General features: G+C 30.5%; 2 protein-coding genes and 2 non-coding genes across 4 annotated transcripts in view; 2 read left to right on the top strand and 2 right to left on the bottom strand.

Annotated features, from left to right (window-relative positions):
* Nucleotides 1-9,235: 9,235 nt before the first annotated feature.
* The window catches only part of LOC141393814 (alpha-tocopherol transfer protein-like), a 63,756-nt gene continuing 49,130 nt past the window's right edge, over nt 9,236-23,861 (top strand). Inside the window, exon 1 of the mRNA XM_073967321.1 lies at nt 9,236-9,663. The gene's annotated coding sequence lies outside the window, so the exon portion shown is untranslated. The remainder of the gene's footprint in view (nt 9,664-23,861) is intronic.
* On the bottom strand, nt 17,418-18,280 carry LOC141392187 (uncharacterized). The gene is made up of 2 exons (XM_073965142.1): nt 18,167-18,280; nt 17,418-18,096 (listed from the first exon to the last, which is right to left on the bottom strand). Exons 1-2 carry the CDS (start codon nt 18,181-18,183, stop codon nt 17,418-17,420), a joined length of 696 nt encoding a protein of 231 aa, XP_073821243.1. The 5' UTR covers nt 18,184-18,280.
* TRNAL-CAA (transfer RNA leucine (anticodon CAA)) lies at nt 19,323-19,441 on the top strand. The gene is made up of 2 exons: nt 19,323-19,360; nt 19,397-19,441. It is a non-coding gene; the product is annotated as a tRNA-Leu (tRNA).
* TRNAL-CAA (transfer RNA leucine (anticodon CAA)) lies at nt 23,509-23,627 on the bottom strand. The gene is made up of 2 exons: nt 23,590-23,627; nt 23,509-23,553 (listed from the first exon to the last, which is right to left on the bottom strand). It is a non-coding gene; the product is annotated as a tRNA-Leu (tRNA).

Here is a 23,861-nt window from a genome sequence, read left to right as displayed (position 1 = left end):
TCATAGTAGAGCTGGCAAACCATCGATATTCCCAACATTAGATATTTTCGATATAATGTTTTAAAATATCGATATTATCGTTAAGTTGTCATCGCCATTAATTTGGAGATGAAAATGGCGGAAATGTCAATTATTTTCTTGAAGTTATGCAAAAGTAGTTCACAGAAATGTAAAGGAGTATAAAGAACTGCTTTTGTTTTATACAAAATGTAAAAAATACATTTTATTTTACCGAAAAATGTGTACGTGTGACTACGGGCTTACCTTCTTACACACTCATAACCGAAAAGCAGCGAAATTTCTATTTATTTCAATGGATTTCAGGTTAGGGGTTTTTATTCCGATAATATCAATAGGCAAAACTATCTATCGATATTGAACTTTTAAATAATAATCGATATTATCGATAGTGCCATCGATTTTTTGCCAGCTCTAGATCATAGGGTCTTCTTTATACAGAAAGTAATGGCATATGTACATAAGAGGCATTGCGTTCTTGATTACGTCCTTTCTAGCAAAAGAATAAAGAACTGTTCGACTACGTTGCTTCTTTCCTCTTAGTCTAGAAAGCTAGCCGCTTATACCGAGGCCTTAAAGACCTGGGTACATAAGCATCCTCGCCTGGTTGCCTTGCTTTCCTGCTTAATTTCTGATAATAAAAATAAAAGAATAAAGAAGGCTGATCCTAATTTCGAACTAGGTTGCCCTTTCCTTCTTTATTCTTTAATCAGAAGCAAGCAAGGAAAGCAGGCGAGACAACTTATGTACCCAGACCTTAAAGGTGCGAACAGAATGAGAAATTCACGCTTATCCAAGCCTCAATGTATGTATAAGAATAAAGAAATGCAAGATCGCATTTTAATTAGGTAGTACTTGACCTTTATTCTTCTACATGAAATTGAGCGTGAATCAAGCAACAAAGTTCATTGTATTTTAACCTCAACTCCTTGAAGTCTCTTATATTGAGAAGGGGATCTCTGTGTACCAAATTGCTTTGGCTAAGGACTTGAAGTTCTAGTGCCTATTTATCAGCAAAATTTGCTTCTGGCATTTTACATCCTTTTTAATGCAGCCTCAAATATTTCTTATCTCTTGGAATTTTTGTCTAGGTTTTAAACCGAGCACTGACATGACGGATGTCCACAACCGAGTCTTGAAGACATCGAATTTTCGCTCTTATCTTGAACCAATTTAGTCAGCGCAGTCATTAGGCTAGAATCCGTTCGATTGGGAACACTTCTCAACTTGAGGATTTTTCCTTTCGAAATGCCTCACGAATCGATGTTTCAGTCGAATACCCCGGAATTCCGCTTCAACACATTTTTTGCAGTAATGCACTGCGCCTCTGTAGGAGTGCTTAGTCCCGGTCCACACTAAAGCGATTTCAATAAAATAATTTCATGAAATTAGGAGTTTTTAGGTCAAGTTCCCCACAACAGCAATTTCATAAAATTACATTAGCATGGAACTCGATCTAAGAACTCCTAATTTCATTGAAATTGATTTTGTGTGGACCGGGATTTATCGTTTTTTGGCTTGGCCTTATTACTATTAGTAGTTAGGGGAGGGTTTCCATCTCCTCCTTCACAACATGGTCATTTGTATCCCCTATGGTATGGCACTAAAGGCCTCGACACATAAGAAGCATGGCATTCTTGCGTATGTCATATCTGGTAAATGACTAAAGACCAAGTTCGACCTAATTCAAATGTGATTCTGAAATCTTTTTATTAGGTCGAACTTGGGCTTTAGTCTTTTATCAGATATGACTTCAGCAAGAATGCCATGCTTCTTATGTGTCGAGGCCTTAAGGATGTCTAGGTTGGTGCTACCAAGCTTAACTGAAGAATACGCTTCTCTGTGCGATTGAGATGGGATAACAGCCTGACAGCATAGGGATGTCTTTCCAGTTGCTCAGGGGAGAAATTTCCTGACTTCCGTTCAATAGGAAACACTTCTCCACCCGAGGATTATTCCTTTCGAAAAGCTTCAGGCATCGAAGATTCAGGCGAATCTCATTACACTGCCCTTCAGTGGGCGAGCTTTTCCTTCCTTTCCCTGACCTTAGTCCCGGTCCACAATAGAGAGATTTCAATGAAATAATTTGATGAAATTAGGCCTTTTTAGATCGAGTTCCTCACTACAGCAATTTCATAAAATTGCTTTATTATGGAACTCGATCTAAATTAAATTATTTCATTGAAAACTGTCTAATGTGGACCGGGACTTACAAATTTCAGTGGTTGAAGATGTGAAGTGGTGGTCCATCCCCTCCTTTACAAGGTCGCCCACCAAAGGGTCCAACCTAGGAAGGATTGGCAAAGACCGATATTTTATCCCCTAAGGAAGTTACACAATGGCTGCCTAGGGTGGTGCTACCAAAATGAACTGTTTTCTGTTCGCTTGAGTTGGGATAACCGTGGTATCCATTTCATCGTCTGACAGCAGAGGTATGTCTTCCCAATTTCTCACGGCAGAATTTTCTCGACTCAGTTTGAGTGTTGAAATTTTCGTGCAATTTATTCACAATAACAAAAATTTTATAGATTCAAACCATGATGAAATTATAAAGTACAGTAGTTTTGATTTTGCTGCCAATCGTTTTAGTGCGAATTTGACTTTCCTGCCAAAAAATTAAAATATGTGCATTTTTGTCAAATTTTCAATGCAAATTACACTTTTAACTGATAATCATTTAAGTCCGAATTTTATTTAACTACCAATAATATTTGGAAAAATTAACGCATTTTCACAGAGAAATTTGTATTTACCAGCCAAAACTAAAATCACGACATGCGACAGTTGCTAACTCATGCACAGGGTCTTTTGTACAGAATAAAACTGTTTTATGTTGATCATTTGTAGACAACCTATGATATTATGGAAAAAAAATAGTTAGGCTTTTTTAGTCGTGGGAACTCTTTCTACGAACTTATAATAAAAACTAATAATAATTATTAATTATTCCACAAACATCCCAGAAGGGACACGAGAGACTTCTCTCATATCACATCTACAGGTTCAAAGCATATTTATTGTGGCACCTGCAGCACCTGCAGGTTGTTGCAAAAGTTAACATCACTTTCTTTGAAACAGAAATTTAATGACAGGTGTGGAAGCAAATATTACGATAATAATTGTTATTTAATTCCACTTTGGTTCTTTCAGCTGATGCAAAATAAGCTTTTTGATTATATGTTTTTATTTTTTCAATAGTTTTCGGATATCAAGAAATCTGAAGCTGAATATTACATGAAGAGACAATTCTTTGGCAGGTGAGCGAATCGGATAACTGCCAATTTTTGCAGCTAAAAATATTAAAGATAAGTGCGAAATTCGCTTTGCTGCCACAAAATGCGTGCAAAACTTGTTTTGGCAGCTAAGTCAAAACTACTGTAGCGTAATGCTGAGTTTACATTTACAAAATCCACTCGATTTCAACTGTCAATTCCATAGCTCAAACGTCAAATGAAATCTCATCTGGATTTCATTTGACGTTTAACTTATGGATTTGACAGTTGAAATCGAGTGGATTTCGTAAATGTAAACCAAGCATAAGTCTTCTGCCAGACTATGAAAATCTCGTCTGGATTTCATTTGACGTTTAACCTATGGATTTGACAGTTGAAATCGAGTGGATTTCGTAAATGTAAACCAAGCATAAGTCTTCTGCCATACTATGAAAATGTTCATGAAAATGTTTTGAGCTTATGGCATGGTACAATAAGAAAGGTAGATGCCTCGGCCCAGCTGATCGAATCTAAAACGTCAAAAAACTATGAATTCGCCATGAAAAATCAAAACAAAAAACCATATGATTCGGTAAGTAAGAGATAGCATGTCTACACTTTATAGACAAACACAAGCGATAAAAAGAGACAACAAAAGACCATTTTTTTGACAGTTTACATTACAAAAAAAGTTGCTTTGTTGTAGCAATTCGCCGATGCATCTACCTTTCTTATTGTACCATGGCTTAAAAGCTAAAATATTTTCATGTGTTATTTTCAGTGTCTGGCATGGTGGAATAAGAAGGTGTTACATCAAATCATACCATACGTCAAATTTGATCACAATAATGCTGTGCTGTGAATTGCTTGTTTACATTTTTTATGAGATTTTATTCACAATAATGCATTTTGACAACTAGTCTGAAAATCAGCTGTTTTTGGGACTTATTGTGCCATGGTGTCTGGCACAAGAGTAAAACTCCAGCATCGTGGTTTCAATCTGTCAATTTTTTATTATTGTGAATAAATTGTATGAAAACGTAAACAAACATTTCGACATCTTGAAGAATTTTGGACCAAAATTGAGTTGTTGTTGTGCTATTTTATTTACTTGGCCTGGGGCTGAATTCTGTTTCTATGAAAGTGTTAAATGAAAAATTTTATAAGGAAAATTAATGTCAAATGAAAAAAAAATTATAGAGAAAATATTTTTCATTTCAAATTTTCATAGAACAAGAATCCAGCCCCTGGTAAATAGCTCTTGATTGAAACACTACGCCGTTTTACGCCATCTTATAATTTCATAACGAACTGATGTAAAGTGGGGTACACACGATCAGTTTAGACTGTCGATTTTTCGGAATTATCGATTACTGTCAAAAAGTCCAGCAACCACAAAATATTTTGTGGTTGCCTGATGACTGACAAAAGTTACCGGCCACACTGACAAGCAACCGATTATTTGAGCAAAACTGAAAGTCCAAACTGATCGTGTGTACCCCACAAAATACCTTTTTATTCCGCTATATACATACATATGTATGTGTTCTACTTCTGTGGTGAAAATATACTTTAAAGGGACAAATACATACGGTCCGTTGTGTGACGCGTTGAAAACAACAACCAATTGAAAAATGAGTAAGTTACGCCAAGTTTGTTCTTGAAGTTTTCATATGGTTGTTGTAACGCGACTCTCAACGGACTGTATGTATGAGGTCTTTTGGGTGTACGGGCGTATTTAGGTATGTCTTTGAAAGGTTTTATAAAAAATGGGTCATTTAAGTTTTCAATTCCATAAAATATCTCTCAAATAAATGACGTATTTGTCCCAAATACTTGTTTTCCAGTACTTTTAGACTATGGTTGATTTAGCAAATCCAGTGGATTTAAGTTGTCATTTTGATACAATATAGCTTTGTTCCTTTACTTTTTTAATGGCAAGAGTGGTAAAAGAGAAAAGTGTCAAAATTGTTCAAAATTGCTCTCTCATGAACATTTTTACCAGAAAAGTAAAGGAACGGAAAAATGGTAGATCCGGCAGCAATGTCAGAAAAAAACATAAAAAATCAATTTTTGTCTTTTATTTCACAATTTTTAATTTAGTGTTGTCAGTGTTCGACTTTTTCTTCGGTTTTTCGTCCATTTTGTGAAATAATCGTCAAACAAAAGTAGAAAAATCAGTTCTGCCATTTTCTACCTGCAGAAATTTTACTGGTAGCCTGTGGTAGAAGAGAAAGCCATTTTCGCTATCTCTCCCCTCTCACTCTCTTAAAAATTGCTTCCAGTTTTGCCACTTTTCGGGGTTAAGGAACGCTTTGCAGGTTAAAAATGGTAACAAATGGTTAAAATGGTAACCTCAGGTAAGTAAATGAACACAGCTTATATTTCAAATAAATCGAGATAATTCATTTAATCATAGTATAATACCCCGTTTGCACTTAAACTGATTTAATAAACTGGGTTTCTAATGTCACACTACGTTTTAAATGTCAATTCCATAACGCAAACGTCAAATAAATCCTCACAAAGAAGGTTAACCCGGCAAAAAGCCCTAAAGGGGTGAGTACATAAGCTGCCTTGTCTGCTTACCTTGCTTGCTTCTGATAAAATAATAAAAAAGAAGAGGGCAACCCAGGTCGAAATTCGCTCGGCCTTCTTTATTCTTTTATGTTTATTATGTCAGAAATGAAGCAGGAAAGCAAGGCAAACAGGCAAGTCAGCTTATGTACGCAGGCCTTATGGGCCAAATACGTACGGTCCGTTGTGTGACGCGTTGCGCGTTGAAAACAACAACCACATGAAAAATGTGTAAGTGATGCCAGGTTGCTGCTGAAGTTTTCATGTGGTTGTTGTAATGCAACGCTCAACGCGCCGTATGTGCAGAGGCCTATAATGCAAACGCCGTATAAGAAATATAGTCATAGACTAATGCTAAGTTTACATTTACGAAATCCACTCGATTTCAACTGTCAATTGCATAGCTCAAACGTCAAATGAAATCTCATCTGAAATCCATTGAATTTCATTTGACGTTTAACCTATGGATTTGACAGTCGAAATCGAGTGCATTTCGTAAATGTAAACCAAGCATAATAAAGACATAGACGTCGGATCTCTCTCACCGACTATGTTCGAATTGAGTGTGGTAAATAAGAAACTCAATATCAAATTCCAAAAAAATACAACTTAACAAAAGATACAACTTGACAAAAGACTACATGGGGATACTTTTTGATGGGAACTAGGTATATCCTCAGATAAAAATACACTATGCAACACTGAAAATGCAAACAACTTCTAGTATGTATTTTCTGAAAGTACATATTTAGACTACAAAAACCCTAGTAGGGTTTTGTACTGTCAAATCCAGTTCGGATTTTATGGCCTCATCTAAACCGGGCTAAATCTGCACTTTTTTGCATTTATCAGGCCTTTATCTCAGAAACGAATAGGAATTTGGCCTTGCTGTCTTGCTAGTAGAACTTATCTTTAAAAAAACATAAGAAAAACTCCATCTAGGGCATCAAAATCTATAAAATATAGAACATTTTACATAATTGCTAAAATTCTGGTCAGTATCGGCTAAACTATTGGGAGTTGAACCAAGTAACCTATTGCAAAAATCTTCCAAATAAAGTTCTCTACAATTCTTTAGAACATTCTGAAACTCTAAAATGCTTACTTTGTGTTGTTTCGGCGGTATTTTGCATCATGTCTTTTACAACACGTATGTTTATTATGTCAGAAATGAAGCAGGAAAGCAAGGCAAACAGGCAAGTCAGCTTATGTACGCAGGCCTTATGGGCCAAATACGTACGGTCCGTTGTGTGACGCGTTGCGCGTTGAAAACAACAACCACATGAAAAATGTGTAAGTGATGCCAGGTTGCTGCTGAAGTTTTCATGTGGTTGTTGTAATGCAACGCTCAACGCGCCGTATGTGCAGAGGCCTATAATGCAAACGCCGTATAAGAAATATAGTCATAGACTAATGCTAAGTTTACATTTACGAAATCCACTCGATTTCAACTGTCAATTCCATAGCTCAAACGTCAAATGAAATCTCATCTGAAATCCATTGAATTTCATTTGACGTTTAACCTATGGATTCGACAGTCGAAATCGAGTGCATTTCGTAAATGTAAACCAAGCATAATAAAGACATAGACGTCGGATCTCTCTCACCGACTATGTTCGAATTGAGTGTGGTAAATAAGAAACTCAATATCAAATTCCAAAAAAATACAACTTAACAAAAGATACAACTTGACAAAAGACTACATGGGGATACTTTTTGATGGGAACTAGGTATATCCTCAGATAAAAATACACTATGCAACACTGAAAATGCAAACAACTTCTAGTATGTATTTTCTGAAAGTACATATTTAGACTACAAAAACCCTAGTAGGGTTTTGTACTGTCAGATCCAGTTCGGATTTTATGGCCTCATCTAAACCGGGCTAAATCTGCACTTTTTTGCATTTATCAGGCCTTTATCTCAGAAACGAATAGGAATTTGGCCTTGCTGTCTTGCTAGTAGAACTTATCTTTAAAAAAACATAAGAAAAACTCCATCTAGGGCATCAAAATCTATAAAATATAGAACATTTTACATAATTGCTAAAATTCTGGTCAGTATCGGCTAAACTATTGGGAGTTGAACCAAGTAACCTTTTGCAAAAATCTTCCAAATAAAGTTCTCTACAATTCTTTAGAACATTCTGAAACTCTAAAATGCTTACTTTGTGTTGTTTCGGCGGTATTTTGCATCATGTCTTTTACAACACGTATTTCAAACACAGTTCACACCAACAGTTTATTCTCGCATTTCGGATTTCACTACTTTATTGACATTTTTATTAAATCGTCGTTGAAAATGTACTGAAAACAACGGCATAGAGGCATTTTACAACAATGACATGTTCTGAAGAGTTGTGTATTACATTCCGGGGAATATTTTTCCAAAAGAAAATATTCAGAAAAAGTTAACGGTTTTGGAGATACGGTGCGAAATGTATAAAAATTGTGTAATTTTTGCATATATTGTGAAATTTGAGGCAATAAATGTAGTTTTTCGAGTTCATTATTTCTCCAAATATTTTATTCTTGTCCTTATCTACAAATTTGCTTCAGAGGTCAGAAGAAGATTCGCATTGATTTCATTTCGCATTGTTTACATTTACGAAATCCACTCGATTTCAACTGTCAATTCCTTTGCGTATACGTCAAACGAAAACTTATCTGAAATCCATTGGATTTCATTTGACATTTGAGCAATGGAATTGACAGTTGAAATCGAGTGGATTTCGTAAATGTAAACGTAGTAATAGCCCCGAATTTCTTTAATGGGTACTTTACACGATATGTTTTTTACATATGGGTTGTCACTTTGCATATACATTTTGTATTTAAAAATTGACAACCCATATGTAAAAAACATATCGTGTAAAGTACCCATAAGGTCGAAACCTATAACTCTGCGTGTTTTGTATTTTTGAACGCACACGCCTAAAAACTCAATATTTAACCATGTTTAGATGGGGCCATAAAATCCCAGCTGGATCTGACACAACAAAACCTAACTAGGTTTTCTTGTCGTTTGGGTCTGTACTTTCACCTGAAAAATGTTGCACAATGATATCCAAGAAAATATTGCAATTTTCCCCAAAAATCGTCTTCGAACTTTTTTGAGTTTTCGGGTTTGAGTGACTTGACCGCGGAAAAATTGAGTGATCCGACGTCTATGTCTTCATTAGTCTATGGTATAGTCTAAAAGGAGTGTACAATAAGTTTAAAAAAAGATGTTCAGTGTAGTATTCATTGAATAAATTCTATTAAGAATATCCATTTGGCATCCCTACATTTGCAAAAATATTCCCCACAGTATATGGGGAAAAAAGCATTTTCCCCATTCATTGCAACGCATTTACATCCTCTCAATAGAAAAATCAAAGAGCAATAAAAACATTTCTCTTCATGAGCGTGTTTTGATTTTTTTGCATTTCTTTTGCAGATACTTTTTGCGTATCCACTTTAATTGTCGTTCTTAAAAATAGTATTCAGTGCTTATGCTAAACGTGTAAAGTTAAGTTGAGGAATTGGTATGATTCGTTTAGTTGTGAATAAATTCTAGTTGTGAAAAACATAAAAACTGTTTCAATTATTTTAAAAAAGAACGTGAAAAATTCCTTTTTTTTTATTCTACGACGCGTCCTCAATTTAATGCTATTGTAATGGACAATTAACATAAAAGTGGCGAATTGTAATTTAAGTGAATGAAAAGTGAAAAGAAAATAACGTGAAAAATATACACATAAAACAGCTGTTTGTTGAAAAAAAAACAAAAAGAGTAAAATAATTACAGATAAAGTAATTTTGAATTAACATTCTACAAAAAAAAACTTATTTTATTTATTCCATACATCTGCAAGGTAAATACTTGAACTTTGATTGTTTCGTAGAATAATCCCTCATTTATTATTATTTCCCACCAAAACGAAAACAAACACACATTTGTCACATTTGTAGTGGAATGTTCTGATAGCTGCAAAGCCGAAGAAAAATTCTGCAAAAACACTAGTTTACAGAGGATTAATGTCGCGGATTTACATCAAACAGGATTTACATCATTTAAGTTGTCAATTCCTTTGACTATATGTCAGTGTAAATTAGGTTTAACTAAAACGGCGTTTGCATTATACATAGTACGTTTATATATAAGCGGATTTAACAAACCCACTGGGTTTCAAATGTCAATTCCTTTACGTATACGTCAAGTAAATCCTAATTAAGAAGGTTAATCCTGCAAAAGGCTATAATTTAAACAAGGCCTTAGAGCTTTTTGACGAGTTAACCTTCTTTATGAGGATTTATTTGACGTTTACGCTATGGAATTGAACCAGTGGGTTTATTAAATGCGTATAAGTACAAACGGTATTTACACTAGTGCTTATTGTTATGATAACTGGTCTATCACCAATTCATTTGACATAAATTGTGAGTCAGTTTTTTGTGAGTTTTAATTAAAAACAATGGAACGAAGCTAATATTAGTAAAATTTTGCATCATTTGTTTGTTGCTATCTACAGACCCCTTAAGAGAACTGACATTAGTGTGGACCGGCACTAATGTCATGTTTTATCATAAAAAATAATCTAATACCCCGATTGTATTTAACCAGATTTAATAAACCCACTGCGTTTCAAATGTCAATTCCATAGCGCAAACGTCATATTAATCCTCATACAGAAGGTTAACCTGGTAAAATAATAGTACTTTTATATATAATCGGATTTAAACAACCCATTGGGTTTCAAATGTCAATTCCATTGGCTTTATGTCAAACAAATACTCACAAAGAAGGTTAACCCGGCAAAAATGTGTACGGAGTTTAACGCATTACTGTAAATTGCTTTTATAATTTCTAGCTGTGTTCCTTTACTTACCTGAGGTTACTATTTTTCCCATTTGTTACCATTTTTAACCTGCAAAGCGTTCCTTAACCCCGAAAAGTGGCAAAACTGGAAGCAATTTTTAAGAGAGTGAGAGTGGAGAGAGAGCACATATGCCTTTCTCTTCTACCACAGGCTACCAGACAAATTTCTGCAGGTAAAAAATGGTAGAACTGATTTTTCGACTTTTGTTGACGATTATTTCACAATGAAAAAAAGGAACGAAAAACAGAAGTAAAAGTCGAACGCTGACAAAGCAAAATTAAAAACTGTGAAATAAAAGTAGAAGTTTGATTTTTTATATTTTTATTTTTGACATTGCTACCAGATCTACCATTTTTCCGTTCCTTTACTTTACTGGTAAAAATGTTCATGAGAGAGCAATTTTAAGCAATTTTGAAACTTTTCTCTTTTAGCACTTTTACCATATTAAAAAAAGTAAAGGAACAAAGCTAAAAATGCATTTTGACAACTAGTGTATCAGCTGTTTTTGCCGTTGTACCTGTATTATTGTGCTATGCGCTCTGCATAACGTTCTGTTAGCTTGTGTACATTTTAATTCTATGTAAATAAATGCGAATTGTAGAAAATGTGTCAAAAGTGACAGGTAAATATCAAATTATAATTACACTCTATTCCGATACAATGACATCACGCTTAATAATGTTGTATCGATAGTTCCACGTCATTGCAAAAAAGAAATGTGTAAATGCCTCGGTACATACGAAGCCTCGCTTTGCCTTGCTTGCCTGCTTCATTTCTGACATAACGAAAATAAAAGAATAAAGAAGGCCGAGCAAATTTCGAACTGGGTTGCCCTTTTCATTTTTATTCTTTTATCAGAAGCAAGCAAGGCAAGCAGGCGAGGCAGCTTATGTACTCACTCCTTTAAGGCCTGGTAAATAGGCTGCCTCGCCTGTTTGCCATGGTAGAACAAGAAAAGGTAGCAGCAATACCCAGCTGACTGAACTGGGTTGTAGTGTTAGTGTCAAATTCCATTCGACATTTTATGTATTTATTTCTATGTTCGATGTATATTAGGGATATATATTTTTGAAGAACAAATTTATTCATCAGAAAAAAAAAACTATTTCCCATAAAGACGGCTTCATATCATTGACATGTAACCTCCTCCAGGTCCGAACGACATGCCGCACACTAAAACATCGCTTATAGAGGCGGTACAATATTTGTTAATATGTGTGGTATTTTGTTAAACTTGAAAAGAATAAAGCCCTAATAAACATGTGCTTTTTTGTTTTCAAAAGCAAATGATTGAAACATCTTCTCTTTTTTCAATGAATTACCAGCGACCCGAAACATTTTTGCAAGTATTCTACTTTCTGCGAGAAATTATGCATTTAGTGGAATGATATGGAAACATTCAAATTGAAAATCTAACGAGTTTTCATTCATGTTTTCCAAAATATTCAATCAAATGTGAAAAAATATTAGTTTTTTAAATTCCAATAATTTATAGACATTTCCTTGTTTTGTTTACATTTACGTTGACACTAAGGTTTACAAACAAAAACAAATTCCTTTGTGGTTGTTGTTCGAGTTGTATTTGTTGTAGTATTAACTTTACCTTGTATTTGTTCTACCATGCCTGTTTGCCTTGCTTTCTTGCTTCATTTCTGACATAACGAAAATAAAAGAATAAAGAAGGCCGAGCAAATTTCGAACTGGGTTGCCCTTTTCATTTTTATTCTTTTATCAGAAGCAAGCAAGGCAAATAGGCGAGGCAGATTATGTACCTAGGCTTTTAAGGTTAAAATACAATTAACTTTGTTGCTTGCATGCAAAAGCCTAAAGGCCTGGGTACATAAGCTGCCTCGCCTGCTGGCCTTGCTCTCCTGCTTCGTTTCTGACATAACAAAAATAAAAGAATAAAGAAGGTCGAGCAAATTTCGAACTATATTGCCCTTTTGTTTTTTATTCTTTTATGGGAAGCAAGTCCCGGTCCACACTAGAGTGATTTCATTGAAAAAAATGCATGAAATTATGCGTCTCTAGATCGACCTCCATAGTAGAGTAAAATCATAAAATTGCTGTAGTGGGGAAAGAACACCTAATTTCATGAAATTTTTAATGAAATTCACATACATAAACTTAGGCTTCATTCTGTTCGCACATTTAAGGCCTTGGCACATAGGCAGCCTCGCCTACTGGCCTTGCTTTACTGCTTCATTTCTGACATAATAAAAATAAAAGAATAAAGATGAAAAGGGCAACCTTGTTCGAAATTGGTTTTTTTTGTTCTTTTATTTTTCTTATGTGGTTGTAAAAAATTGGTTGATTAATCGCCTTTTTCTCCAAGACGAATATTCAGTTAACCTCCACTCGATTCACCACCTAGACAAAAATTTCATCAAACAACAAGCCAAATATCATGGGTGGTTATATTAAAAAATCACTTAAAATGTCACATGTATATTTAGCTGATAAATAGGCACTATGACCTCAAGTCACATGATCTACGCCTGTCCATAAAAAGACTTTAACCCAGATATGCTCAAGGCTTGATAACGATCATGGTCATTTTTTTAGACATTTTTTCTATATTTTTCTCACAAAAATTAAAATTTTGTGTACTGGGCCCCTCCGAAATGGAGGAATTTTATGTCTAAAGAGGATGGTCTTGTACCGGCCTCAAGAGGGCTTCTTCTGACTGTGGATGCCTTCTTCTGTTCATTGAAAAGAAGTCTTCTTCAGGCGTCAGAAGATCCCAAGAGGTCTTGTTTTGTCTATGGAAGATTTTAAAATGTGTTTTCTCTCCATAGGGAACATCAAGAAGTCTTCTTTACAACAGGGGATTTTAAAAGGACTTTTTCGCACAAGGGATTTTCAAAAATACCAAATTCACTGCTTTGCTAGACCCTCAAAAATATTTTTCATAAATAACCCCATCTATAGCGTGTTATTTACATTAGCCTAACACGAATGTTTTATTTTCAAACTATAATTAATTCCCCGTTAAAAAAATGTGCACATGACGTGTCACTTTACTTGTGGTTTCAATATTCGTATGAGAATTCTATTTACATTTCAAAAGAAAACCTTTTTGATGGCTGACTTGCAGTTTACGAATAACGACCAGACAGAGAAAATGTGCAAAGTCTAGAACGGCCATGATTTAATTGGAAAGGTTGGCTTAATCTTACTGTCAATTTAATTTTTTTTCTTTCGAGTGTTCCTAGAACGTCAAAACAATATACACAATCAGTGTATGTGTGTGCACTATTTGAAAAATATGCCAAACAATTTTAAAAAACAATTGAATTCAATGGTTTTTAAAATTGTTTTTTTTAGAACATTTGTATGGATGATGTTCTTCCGTTTTGCATTAGAATAAATATTTAATTATATCCACAACTAGATTATGTGGAGTAATCTTGACACTTCATTAATTTTTAGCGTTTTGTATAAATTGGCAAAAAAAAAGTGTTACAAACAAACCTACTTGTTGCTTTTGTGTTTAGTCTCGTAGTAAGTTTACATTTACGCAATCCACTCGATTTCAACTGTTAATTCCACACTAGAGTGATTTCATTGAAAAAATGTCATGAAATTATGCGTCTCTAGATCGAGTTTTATAATAGAGTAATATGAAATTGCCGTAGTGGGAAACTCGATCTAGGAACGCCTAATTTCATGAAATCGCTTCAACGTCAAATGAGTTTTCATTTGACGTATTATACCCCGGTTACATTAATTAATTAATCCAGTGGGTTTGGATTTCAAATGTCAATTCCATAGCGCAAACGTCAAATAAATCCTCTCAAAGTGGATTAACCCGGCAAAAAACTCTAGTGTAACCGTACTATAAGCAAAGGAATTGACAGTTGAAATCGAGTGGATTTCGTAAATGTAAACCAAGCATCCACACTGAGTGATTTCAATGAAATAATTTGATGAAATTAGGCGTTCATAGATCGAGTTCCATACTAAAGTAATTTTATGAAATTGCAGTAGAGGGTAACTCGATCTAAGAACGCCTAATTTCATGAAGTTATTGCATTGAAATCACTCTAGTGTGGACCGGGACTTAAGGCCTGGGTACATAAGCTGCCTCGCCTGATTGCCTTGCTTTCCTGTTTCATTTCTGACATAATTAAAATAAAAAAATAAAGAAGGCAGAGCAAATTTCGAACTTTTCTTTTTTATTATTTTATCAGAAGCAAGCAAGGCAACCAGGCGAGGTAGCTTATGTACCCAGGCCTTTACTAATTGTGAAGTTTTACGAATTCAGGAAAAACCAGGGAAGGGAGAACGGCGGCGTACAATGTAGTAGCACTGGAGGCATGACCTCATAGTATTAGAGGGAACAAAAAACATAGCAAGGAAATAAATTTCCTATTATTACCAACAAATAACTATGGGCCTGTTTCACTATGTCGAAAGAAAATGATTGCGAACAAAAAACACCTAAATTTAGGGCCTGTTTCACTATGTCGAACGAAAATGAAAACGAAAGAAAAACTACTAAACTCTTGTATGATTTTCAAATTTTGTAGTTGTTTCGATGCAAAAATAATAACACGAAAAGTAAAGGTTAGTTGTTTTTCGTTCGCGTTCATTTTCTTTCGACATAGTGAAACAGGCCATTACTTTTTCATGGCAATATTGACAACTACAAAATTTAAAAATCATACATGAGTTTAGTTGTTTTTCTTTCGTTTTCATTTTGGTTCAAAATAGTGAAACAGGCAAAGAAGTGCAACATATTTTTTTATCGTGATTTCAGAAACCTTAACTTTACTGATATACAAAATAAGATCAACGAAGTTAATTGGAATCATATCTACAATCTCACATCTGTTGACCAAAAAACCGGTTTTTTGCAAGACAATATTTCATTTATATATAACGGTGCCTATTAAAAAGAAAAAATGTGTTCCAAATACTAATACATGGTTTAATCACACAATCAAAAGATATATTAAAGAAAGAAACTTTATATACTCTCGATGGAAGCGATTTCGTACTCCAGAACTTCAGGAAGAGTTTCGTACTGCAAGGAGAAGAGTCAATAGTGCTATAAAATCAGCAAAACTGGAGTATTATTCATTAAAATTTAACGCTGTCATAGACTCGAGAAGCAAGTGGAAAGTCAGTAACGACATTGGTGTGGGGAAATCTAAGCCGACTTCGAGCTACTACGGGGATATTGATGAACTAAATAAAGCCTTTGTCAATATACCTACCTCAGGAATTAACACATATTTTTCTGGTATCGGATCTATAGCAAACATTATAACAGATAGTGGTTTTGAATTTAGATGCGTGAATAATCAAAAAGTTTTTGATAGTTTCACTTTAGTGAAATCCAATGCTGTGGGTATTGATCGACCCAAAATTTATGCGGATTATTCTTCATTACATCCTTCCATATATCACACACCTCTTGAACTCCATTCTGAGTTGTAGCATTTTCCCTACAATTTGGAAACATGCCAAAGTAATACCCATCCCAAAATCAAATTCTGAATTTCGACCCATCACTATTCTTAGCTACCTGTCAAAATATTTGAAAAAATTGTACACAAGCAAATGTTTGATTACCTCAACAATAACTTGCTCTTATCTGATAGACAAACGGGCTTTCGTGCGGATAATAGTTGTGTTAGTGCATTGGTTGAAATCACAGAATAAATCAGAAGCGAGATAGATGATAATATGGTCAGTTTTCTTGTACTTTTAGACCATTCCAAGGCCTTTGATGAAGCTCAAATGTTTCTTTAATTTTTATCAAACAGCTATAAGATTACTTAAGTCATATCTGAGTAATAGGGTGCAATCTGTATACGTTGGTAATGATAAATCGGAGCCGTTGCCGTTACCCAAAGGTGTTCCTCAAGGCTCAATATTAGGGCCTCTCCTGTTTTCGCTGTACGCAAATGATCTTCCAAATCAATTAGTCAATAGCAAAGCCATTATGTACACTGATGACGTCCAACTTTATATAAGTTGTCCAGTTAATAATATCAATGATTGTGTTACTAAATTTAACGAAGACCTATACAGAGTCTATAAGTGGGCTACGGCTAATGGATTGTTGTTGAATCCGCAAAAATCAAAATTTTTAGTTATCCATAAAAACAACAATTTTCGCGTAAGAAATGTTGATGTTTTCATAAATAATGAACAGATCACCATTGTCCCAAACGCAAAAAATCTTGGTGTTATTTTTAACAATACACTGACTTGGTCAAATCACGCAAATATATTTGCAGGTCAAACAAATGCTAAATTGCGTTTCTTGTGGGTTACACACTCTTTTACCCCATTTAAAATACGATTTCTCAAAAAACTTTCCTGGTTCCAAGTCTCATTTACGGGTGCGAACTTTTTGCAGGTTGTGATTCATCTTGTCGACGTAAATTAACTATAACATTCAATAATCACCCTTATTACGGTTGGCGTTGTCGTAGGCGTTCAAGTGTCGTAGACGTAGTCGTAGGCGTTGTCGTAGTCAATAATTTTTGGTATTATGTAAAATTTTCGACTACGTCTGTTTTGTAATAGATTGCAAAAATACAGGGTGTTGAAGATTATTAACATTTTCGACTATTACACGCCACCCTGTTATAAAAAAGAAAACAAAAAAAAATAGAGTCAGTTAAAATAAAAAACAATTATTTATTAATAAACCATAAAAATGTTAAGTGTGGGTTATTTTATATCCGACGATGAGGATGAATATACTCCGAACGATTTAGTTGCGACAAGAATCAAACATATTTTCCATGACTGATACTCAGTTGCTGTTGCTGAAATCCATTTCTGTGAGGGGTATTTGTGACTAGTGTGCAGGGATCCTGGTTCACTTGGACCTTTTGCTCATTTCCACGAGTGATACCTATGCTTACAGGGGTTATTGTGCGGGGATCCTGATTCACTACGACCTGCGGCTCTTTTGCATGAGACCTGCTTACTTTTTGGGGAGTAACTGTGCAGGGATCGTGGTTTTCTAAATCTTCATGGATTATACATGCTTCACACAGTTCTTCCTCAGTGGTTGTTTCTCGAAGCGTTGAAGGCTGCTGGATTCCAATTGACTGATTGCCCGCGTTTACAATTGTATCCAATTGTAACGAGCTTGATGCTGCTTCTTCCGTGTCTGTTAGTATGTACTGCTTGAAGGATCCTCCACCTGTAGCACGACATTCCGCCTTATTGTGAACTAACTTCTTCCTTAACTTGAATTTGTAGTCAGCCCAGACTTTCATCCAACCCTCACCTGTTCGTACTACTGGCGGTCCTAAAATGTTGAGTTTTGTACTAATTTTATTCCACTCTTCTTTCACGCAATTTTTTTTTATTCCATTGCTGTAACCTCTGGCCAAATTTGGATTGTTCTGCAAAATCTGGACCATTGTGTCAAACTGCTTTTTTGTGGTGAATTTTGTTCTAAAACATGTGCAATATTATAAAATTTATATGAATATATAATCTTTTTGTTATATAGGCACATACATACCTTTTGTTTAAATCCATTTTATTTGTTCTTTTTTATTAACGTTTTAAGAAATTTGTCTGTTGTCGTCAACAAAATCTCTAACGACTAATTTCACAGCGTTTCTCGTAATAAAACGCCTCCCGTGGTAGCAAAATTGTAATAGAATGGCATACAGAGTTGTAATATCTCGTATACGACATACATAATACCAATTAGTCGTTGCGAAAATGTCGTGTACGACATACATAATACCAATTAGACGTTACGACACGTCAATTTGCAATTTTGGATACGACTACGCCAACCGTAATAAGGCTGAATATAATTCGATACGTATATGGGCTAAAAAGAATTGATCATGTGTCTCAATATGCAAAATCCCTCTATGGCTATAATTTCGACACTCTTAATATCAGATCCTTAATATTTCTCTACAAAATTATAGTGAAAAAGAAACCTAAATATCTTTACGATAAATTAAAATTTAACACATCTAATAGAGGCAAACAATTAGTTCCCGTCAGACCGCAAAGACACGTTTCCGAACTACACTTTTTCGTTAATACCATACGTCTTTGGAATGCTCTACCAAATGAACTACAAACAATCAGCAATGCGTTCACATTTAAGAAAAAACTTGTCAAACATTACACTGATCCATTAAATTAAACATTTTCATTCTGCACCTCCCTAAAAATATTGTTTTATATATATAAATTAACTTGTGTTTTTATGCTTTTTACATTCATACTATTGTTCTTATTATTTGTTAAGAAGAATATTTCATAACTTTTATAAACCTGTAATTATAAGATTTTTATCTTGTTGTGTAGCCTTTCAATAAATAAATAAATCAATAAATAAAATAAATAAATATTCAGTTTGTATTAGTCACTTCACTATGAAGTAGTCAAAAAAATTATTTCCAGTTTATAACAACATAATTATTTGGCATATCGACAACCCTATTTCCACTGTTTCTTAGTGGCAACTATAATTTCATCTTTATCTATGGTTGAAGGTGTGGTGAGTATTTCATTCGTATGTTGTGTTTATTTTTATCTTGTTATAAATTCTGTTATACTCTCCGATTCACTAAATTCTCTTTGTGCAATTTGTTTACATTTCTCATCATGTGAGTTCACAAAACGTTACTTTGTCACGTCCGACACAACAAGTCAGGATGGCCGAGCGGTCTAAGGCGCCAGACTCAAGAGCAATCTTACCATTGGAAAATGGTTGAAATGAGCGTTCTGGTCCTCTCTGAGGGCGTGGGTTCAAATCCCACTCCTGACAAAAAATTTTTTGTTTTTTCTTTTTTGTATACAATATTAACATTGTTATTAAAAATAAATAATATATTTTTATTAACAATTAATTTATACAAAAAAATATATTTTAAAGAAAAATTAATTTTTACTAAAAGAAGATTTTTTATTACAACTATTTCGTATAAAAATTAAATTTTTTACAATACACCTGTAATTTGTATTGAATTTTTAACTTTTTTATACCAGTTTGAATTGTTTATAAAAGTGAACGTATTCATAAAAATTGAGTTTTTGAAATTGATTTTTTTAATATTGAAGTTTTTTATAAATATTGAATTTTAAATCATTTTTATCAATAGACTTTTTTATATATAAAATTTCTGTTTTTATAAATTTGATTTTTTATAATAATATTTTTTTTTCAAAATTGAAATATAATTTTTTTATTTAAATTATTTTTTTTAATTGCATTTTTCATAAAAGTTTAATTTATTTATAAAAAATAATTTGTTACAATAATTAAATATTTTTGATAAAAAATGTATTTTTAAAAAAATGAATTTTTTATTTTTATTGAATTCTTTATAAAAATTAACTTTTAAATTGAAGAAAATTGTTTTCTGTTTTCTTAAAAATGGAATATTATTTTAAGTTTAACTTTTAATCAGAAAACAGTTTTCGTAAAAATCGTTTTTCTCTTTAAAAATTAAATTTTTATAAAAAAAATCATTTTTAAATAAAATAAACAAATCTTTTTACAGTGTTTTATTTATTTATTTATTTATTTATTTTATTTTTTATTTATTAAAAAAATCATAATAAATCAAAATATTACATTTATAATATTTTTTATACAACTTGAGTGTTTTTAATAAAAATGATTTTTTTTTGTATAAAATGGTATTTTTATGAAAATTGATTGTTTTATAAAATTATTTTTTTAATAAATATGAACATTCTATCGAAAAAGATTCGTTTATTTGAAAATTTATTTTTTATAAAAATTTAATTTTTAAACTAAAAACAAATTTTACAAAAGATGTTTGCTGAAAAAAATTTTGAAAAGTAAAATAAAACTAAATTGTGTTAAAAATAAAATTAAAAAAATCAAATTTGTAGTGAAATTTGAATTTTTTATAAAAAAATGTTTTGTAACAATTTATTTTTTCAAAAAATATAAAAACTGATTTTTTTAAAAAATTGATTTTTGATTTTTTTTTATAAAAACTGTATTTTAATTTTTTTTATTGAATTGTTATAAAAATTTCTTTTAAACTTAAGAAATTTTTTTCAGTTAAAAGAATTTTTTATGAGAATGACAACATGGAAAATTATTTTCAATTTAACTTTTTTAATAAAAGTAATATTTTGTATACAAAGTAAAATAAAACTAAATTTTTTTCAAAATAAAATTAAAAAAATAAAATTTTTAGTGAAATTTGAATTTTTTATAAAAATAATGAATTGTTTGCAAAAATTTATTTCTTACAAAAATATGAAAACTGATTTTTTAAAAAAGTGATTTTTTTATAATTTTTTTTTAAATTTTTTTCTTGAAAATGGAAAATTACTTCCAATATAACTTTTTTTAATAAAAGTAATATTTTGTATACAACTTGAATGTTTTTAATGAAAACTTTTTTATGAAAATTTATTATTTTATAAAATGATTTTTTAATAAATAAAAAATAAAATAAATAAATAAAACACTGTAAAAAGATTTTTTTTATTTAAAAATGATTTTTTTTTTTATAAAAATTTAATTTCTAAACAGAAAAACAAGTTTTACGAAATCTGTTTGCTGATTTTTTTTTTAATAGTAAAATAAATCTACCTTTTTTTAAATAAAGTTAAAAAAATAAAATTTGTAGTGAAATTTGAATTTTTTATAAAAAAAATTGAATTGTTTATAAAAATTTATTTTTTATATTTTTTTTAAAAAAATTTGCAAATTAAATTTTTATAAAAAAAAAAAAAACAATTTATGTATAAAAATGGATGTTTAATTTCAGTTCAATTTCAAAAACTCAATTTAAAAAATCAATGTTTATAAAAATTTTATTGTTATAAGAAATTCAATATTTATTCATAATTTTATTAAATGAAAACATTATTTTCTTAAATAATAACATTTTTATGAAAAATCATCTTAAAAAATTATATTTTTCTTTAAAAATTCATTATAAAAAATAATTTTTATTAAAAGTATAATATTCCTTAAAACAGGAAAGATAACAAATTTTTGAAAAAAAAAACAATTTTTATAAAAAATAATTTTTATAAGGAAAAACATTTTTTAAACAATTCATTATAAATTTTATTTATTTTTTATGATCTAATTTTATAAACTATTTAAGTTTTATTAAATAATTCAAAATTCATTAATTTTTTTTATTTTTTTTTAATTTTATTTTTATAGAGTATTAAGTTTTATTTCAAAAATTCCAATTTTTATAAAAAATTAAATTTATACAGTATATGAATTCAGCAAAATGTTTTTATAGAAATAGCTGCTTGAATTCCCAATTTTTTCAAATTAAAAAAATAATTTCTTTAAAAAAATAATTTTTAAATAAACCTTTAATTTTAAAAAAGTTCATTTTTATTAAAAAAGTCAGTTTTTTATAAAAATGTCCCGTTTTTACAAAAAAAATCAATTTTGTCAATTTAAAAATAATAAACCATTTAAAAATATTTTTATTAAGAATTTAATATTTATGAAAATAAAAAATTTATTTTTTTATAAAAAATTCAATTTTAAAAATCTAATTTATATAAAAAAATCAACTTGAATAAAAATTTAAATTTTTACAAAAAAAAGCAACTTTACGAAAATATCAAAATTTTATAAAAAAACATAAATTTAATTAAAAATCAATCAAAATATACATATTTTGTTATATAAACAAATTATTCTTTATATAAAAAAACAATTTCATATAAATAATAAAATTAAAAATGTCTATTTCTATGAAAAATTCAATTTTTATCAAAAATTAAATTTATATAAAAAATACAATTTTTATAAAAAATTCAATTTTTATAAAAATTATTTTTTTAACAATTTAAATTATTATAAAAAATCGTTTTTTTTAAATCAATTTTTATAAAAAAATCAATTTTTACAAAAAAAATTAAATTTTTATAAAAAATTAAATTTTTATAATATATTCAATTATTATAAAAATTTCAATTTTAATAAAAATTTCAATTTTATAAAAAATTCAATTTTTATAAAAAATATTTTTTAACAATTTAAATTTTTATAAATAATCAATTTTTATACAAGAAATCGATTTTTATAAAAATTAAATGATTGTAAAAAATTCATTTTTTATAAAAAATTAAATTCTTATAAAAAATTCAGTTTTTATAAAAAAAATCAATTTTTATAAAAAAACATAAATTTTAAAATCAATCGAAATATAATTTGTTATATAAACATATTATTTTTTATAAAAAACAATTTTCGTATAAATAATAAAATTGCTAATCTCTATTTCAATAAAAATTCAATTTTAAATTTATAAAAAAATCAATTTTTATAAAAAATTAAATTTTTATAAAAATAATTTTTTTAACAATTTAAATTTTTATAAATAATTAATTTTTTACAAAAAATCAATTTTCTACAAAAAATCAATTTTTATAAAAAAATTCAATTTTTATAAAAAAATTCAATTTTTATAAAAAAATTCAATTTTTATAAAAAAATTCAATTTTTTATAAAAAAAAATCAATTTCTATAAAAAAATTCAATTTTTATAAAAAAAGTCAATTTTTTATAAAAAAACTCAATTTTTATAAAAAAAAATATTTGTAAAAAACTCAATTTTTATAAAACAAAATCATTTAAAAAAAAAAATAATTTTTATAAAAAATTCAATTTTTATAATAAAATTCAAATTTTATAAAAAGAAATTCAATTTTTATAAAAAAATCAATTTTTATAAAAAAATTCAATTTTTATAATAAAATTCAATTTTTATAAAAAGAAATTCAATTTTTATAAAAAAAAATCAATTTTAATAAAAAAATTCAATTTTTATAGAAAAATTTAATTTTTATAAAAAAAAAATTATAAAAAAAGTTTGTCAGGAGTGGGATTTGAACCCACGCCCTCAGAGAGGACCAGAACACTCATATCAACCATTTTCCAATGGCAAGATTGCTCTTGAGTCTGGCGCCTTAGACCGCTCGGCCATCCTGACCTGTGAGATTACGCGAACAAATGAACAATATTAACCTGGAATTAAATTTTTCATTTGTTTTCTTTTTTTAATAAATTATTTAAATCAATTGACAAATATAACATAAATTGCAGAGTTTATTCCGGGAAAATCGATTATCCGTAATGCCTCCGGTCCCGAACATGACGTATAATCGAGGTACGACTGTATTATGAAAAATGTTTTGTTACATGAATTCTGTGACAACTCGGAATC

This window comes from Musca autumnalis, unplaced genomic scaffold (genome assembly GCF_047663935.1).
Source record: "Musca autumnalis isolate F117 unplaced genomic scaffold, ASM4766393v1 scaffold_2, whole genome shotgun sequence".
NCBI lineage: Eukaryota > Metazoa > Arthropoda > Insecta > Diptera > Muscidae > Musca > Musca autumnalis.
The sequence above is the reverse complement of the archived record's forward strand: the minus strand, read 5'-3'. Positions and strand labels throughout refer to the sequence as shown.